The sequence below is a fragment of the Apium graveolens genome, chromosome 10 (genome assembly GCF_009905375.1).
Source record: "Apium graveolens cultivar Ventura chromosome 10, ASM990537v1, whole genome shotgun sequence".
NCBI classification, from domain to species: Eukaryota; Viridiplantae; Streptophyta; class Magnoliopsida; order Apiales; family Apiaceae; genus Apium; species Apium graveolens.
In genome coordinates, this window is record NC_133656.1 from 129010833 (window position 1) to 129015693 (window position 4861).

The window sequence follows — 4861 nt, forward strand, 5'->3', positions numbered from 1 at the left end:
CGCTCTTAGATATTCGCGTGCCATAAGCCAATATCTTTAAATTAAAATTACAATTCAGTTTTATTATATCTTCATTTAAGTTAGATCCTCATTTAAGTTACATCCATTAAAAAAGGAACAGAGAAATGGCATTTAAAATTCTAATGGGAAAATTAAATATTTAAAATAATTGTACAATACTTATAAATAGGGTCACGTTTACCTCATCAACTTGAATAGTAACAAGAAGCAAGCGATGATCAATGAGTCACCTCGTTAAAGAAACCATGCTCCAACATATAACCAACATATTTCAATTTACCTTATATGTTTATACGGAAAAGGTAAGCAAGCATTTCCCTGTAATTTAATTGATGGTAAATTAATCAAAAAAACAAAATCCAGAGAATAAGTTTGGATACCTACATGTCATCTTGGAAGGTACATGTTTCCGATTTGTTCTAAATAAACAAATGCTTGTATTCCTATTTGCAAGCTTGCCAAGCTAGTTATAGTTTAACAGATCTGCTCAAACAATAAGATTTTAACTTCAGGTCCACCAAAATTCATAAATTTGGAAAACATCATTCCTGAGTTGTGATAAATTATATCCATTGCATAATTAAGAGTAACGAAATAGCATACCAGCAGCAAGAAAGAATTTAATGCAAGGTGTTAAGTATAGACTCTTCATAACTAATATCGAACATACTGAAGTTTTGAACTAACATGTTGATATCAACGCTTGGTGGGAGGAATCCAGATCAGCACCAAAAATATGTTGAGCCAAAAATGATGATCATAAATAAAGTACTCTAACAAGTATCTTAATTATATTTTTTAAGTAAATTTTTAAATGATTAAACACCTTACTAAATATCACATGATATGATGTTGTTCTTTTGTTTGGGAATGCAGAGAGTTGGGTATATCAATAAGAGAAAGAGCCTAATGAGTAGACACAAATAAGACTAGTTTTTATTTTGTGCCTTCCTCTACATATGTGTTATAAGATATATAGGTCACATGTACAAAATGCCTATTCTATACTGTACTTGTAAAATATGTATTTTTCTACATGACATGATGAGGTTGATGTATAGCTAAATTGAATTTTTTTTTTCTTTTGCGTTTACTTTTTCAACTAATATCATTTAGAATAAACACGTACTTATTAATCTACGTCCTACAATAGAAATAAAAAGTAAACTCCAAGATGTATCTATACAATATATGAAACTACTTAAAAGTTGGTCGGCTTATATTAATATTTTTGCAAAAAAGCATGGGCATAAGCTATAATATTTAATTTATTTTTATCAACCTAAGTTCAACATCAAAATGATCAAAAAGAAAGAAGGATCCAAATCTCTGAGTTGGGCTCTTGATGAACGCTAGTATATAGCTTGATTTCTTCTTCAATTCTTAATCTTTAGTCCCTTATTTTTGTCCGGGTGAATGGACATTATTTTTGTTGGAGGAGAAAACTGATGGTTAATAAGCAGCAAGTTACCTCCATTAATATGAGGCATTTTGGTAAGTATCCAAAAATAAATTTATGTGGGCTCGGCCCAAATCTGTTAGGATTATAATCTAAATTTATATTTTTATTTAGGTGTTTTTAATAATTGTTAACGGTGTAGTTTACACGTTAGCACAGCAGAATAAGTCTTATAGAATTGAGAAATTGTAGGAGTGTAGTTTGAGTAAGTGGCTAGTTTGTAGGAGTCTTTCCATTTCTTTAGGTAGTAGTTTTTTTTCAATATATTGTAGTAGCAGCTTTTATTAAGTATAAACAACAAGGTAATGAGTAGTTTGCATTACTGAAATTCTTTCTCTGGACATACGAATTCGTGTGTTTAAAAGTGTGTATTATGAGAGCAACCAATTGTTTAATCTTACATTTGGTATTAGAGCTCCTAGGTTAGTGGATGCCCAAGTATATGCCCAAAACAGATACAATGGATACACCAAAAATCAAGGACAGTTCTTTAAGCCTGAATTACCCGATGTTAACTCGAGGGAACTATACTGCCTGGTCGGTGAAGATGAGAGTATTGATTCAAGCTCATGCTATTTGGGAGGCTGCCACCATAGACGTGAAGACAGACAATGTGGCGTTGGATGTGATTTTTCAAGCTATTCCGGAGGACATCCTACTCTCATTGGCTGATAAGAAATCTGCGAAAGAAGCATGAAAGGCATTGAAGACAATGTGTTTGGGAGCTGATTGAGTGAAGACGGCCAAGATTCAAACACTCAAAATAGAACTTGAAAATCTAAGCATGAAAGAAAGTGATGCGGTGGACGATTTTTCAATGAAACTGAATGGCCTGGCCACAAACATCAAGGCACTGGGGGAAACTATCGATGAATTATATGTTGTGAAGAAGTTCCTTCGATCAGTGCCAACAAAATTTTTGCAGATCACATCAGCTATTGAACAGTTCGGAGATCTCGAGAATATGACAATTGAGGAAGTGATTGGATCTTTGAAGGCGCACGAGGAACGACTTAAAGGCAAGCAAGTAGAGAATACTGGAGGACAACTCCTCTTGACTGAGGAAGAATGGATGAAGAGAGAAAGGAATGATGGGCAACTTTTGCTCACCAAAGAAGAGTGGTTGAAGCGCTCCAAGGCTGGGGGAATAGAGGTGTCGCCAAACTCAAAATTTCGAAACAATAACGGGAATCAGGCAAACCGTGGTGGTCGAGATCGAAGTCGAGTAAGATGTTTCAATTGTAATATCCTTGGACACTATGCTGGAGAATGTAGAAGGCCCAAACGAGACAAAGAAACTAGAACTGAAGCCAACCTGACACAAATAATCGATGATGAGCCGGCTTTACTACTGACAGAGTGTAGTACTGAGAAGGAGAGTAAGCTGTTACTGAACGATAATTCATTGAGTCCTAGGTTGAAGAAATCTGAGAAACAAGTTGATTCCATTGTATGGTATCTGGACAACAGATCCAGTAACCATATGACGGGTCAGCGTGCAAAGTTTAGGGAACTTGATGAAGGAGTGACTGGTTTGGTAAAAATTGGTGATGAATCCACGATAGAAATCAAGGGCAAAGGGTCAGTGGTGTTCAAGTGCAAGAATTGAGAGGATATCATTTTTAAAGAGGTGTACTACATTCCCACGCTTTGTAATAACATCATAAGTCTTGGGCAGTTATCTCAAAATGGAAATAGAGTTGTTCTAAATGGGAATCATTTGTGGGTCTATGATGGATATGGGAGACTGATTATGAAGGTACAAAGGTCTGCAAACAGATTGTATAAAATTTTGCTGGAGAGCAGTGAATTCGTGTGCCTACTGTCAAAACAAGAAGAAAACGCGTGGTTGTGGCATTCGAGATTGGGCCATGTGAATTTTCAATCGATGATGTTGATGTCAAAGGACCATATGGCACAAGGGTTGTCTGAATTTGTTTTGCCATAAGATGTGTGCACTGGGTGTTTGATGTCTAAACAAGCACGAAATCCATTTCCAAAGCAAACAAACTTTCAAGCGAAACAGGTGCTCGAGCTAGTACACGGTGATTTGTGCGGGCCAATTTCTCCTACAACCATGGCGGGTAATAAATATTTTCTGCTTTTAGTTGATGATTTTAGTCGTGTTATGTGGATTTATATGCTTACAAGAAAATATGAGGCATTGGGAGCATTTCAAAATTTTAAAGTTCAAATCGAGAGATAGACTGAGAAGAAAATCAAGGTACTTAGAACAGATCGAGGGGGGGAATTTATCTCAAATCAGTTCAGAGCATACTGTGAAGAGAATGGCATAAAAAGGTATTTTACAGCTCCATATTCCCCTCAACAAAATGGAGTCGTCGAGAGGAGAAACCGAACCGTGGTGGGTATGGCTCGAAGCTTATTAAAAGAAAAGAAAATACCTGGAGTTATGTGGGGAGAATCTGTCCGACATGCTGTTTATATATTAAACAGACTTGCTACAAGGGCACTATCCAGCAAAACGCCTTATGAAGTGTGGACGGGAAATAAACCTGATCTGAGTCACTTGAGGGTCTTTGGAAGTTTGGCGCATATGAAAATATCTAGTGTTAATGTTAAAAAGCTAGATGATCGCAGTAGAAGTATGGTGTACTTGGGGCGAGAACCAGGCACTAAAGCATGTCATTTGTATGATCCAAAAGCGAAGAAAATTTGGGCGAGCACAGATGTTGTTATAGAGGAAGCAAAATTTTAGGACTGGAATGGCGAGAATAATGATGGGAGTACATCTGCACATCAAGGAAGTTTTGTTGTGCATGTAATGTCTACAAGTACAACTGATGCAAGTCGACAACTCGAGGAACCGAGTATTCCAGGGGAAAATTCAGAAACTGCAGAAGCGAGTGAAACTGGAGGTTCTGTTTCAAATCATGAAATCTTTTCGGATTCTGATAGCAATGATGCAACAGAGTCTACTAGTAGTGAAGAACCTAGAAAATTCAGAATGCTTAGTGAAGTTTACAACGAAATAGAACCTGTTGAATTGGACGAGGAAGAACTTATGTTACTGGGAGTTGAAGAACCAACTAACTTTAATCAAGCAGCAGTAGATAAAGCATGGCAAAGGGCGATGGAGGCAGAAATTGATTCAATAGAGAGAAACAAGACCTGGAAGTTTGGCGCATATGAAAATACCTAGTGTTAATGTCAAAAAGCTAGATGATCGCAGTAGAAGTGTGGTGTACTTGGGGCGATAACAAAGACTCGCATGATTTTAAGAGGTTTGTGGCTGATGCTCAACAACCTTTAATTGAGGGCAGCGACTATATAAAATTAGATTCGGTGTTAAAATTACATAACTGGAAAGAGAGATTTGGTGTGAGTGATAGCGTATTTAGCGATCTCCTCTCTATAGTT

The 4861-nt window shown here is 36.6% G+C and overlaps 1 protein-coding gene across 1 annotated transcript; it reads left to right on the top strand.

Annotated features, from left to right (window-relative positions):
* Positions 1-2264: 2264 nt before the first annotated feature.
* Positions 2265-3089, top strand: LOC141690986 (uncharacterized). Its single transcript, XM_074495736.1, has one exon. The coding sequence runs from the start codon at positions 2265-2267 to the stop codon at positions 3087-3089; it is 825 nt and encodes a 274-aa protein (XP_074351837.1).
* The last annotated feature ends 1772 nt before the right edge of the window (positions 3090-4861 follow it).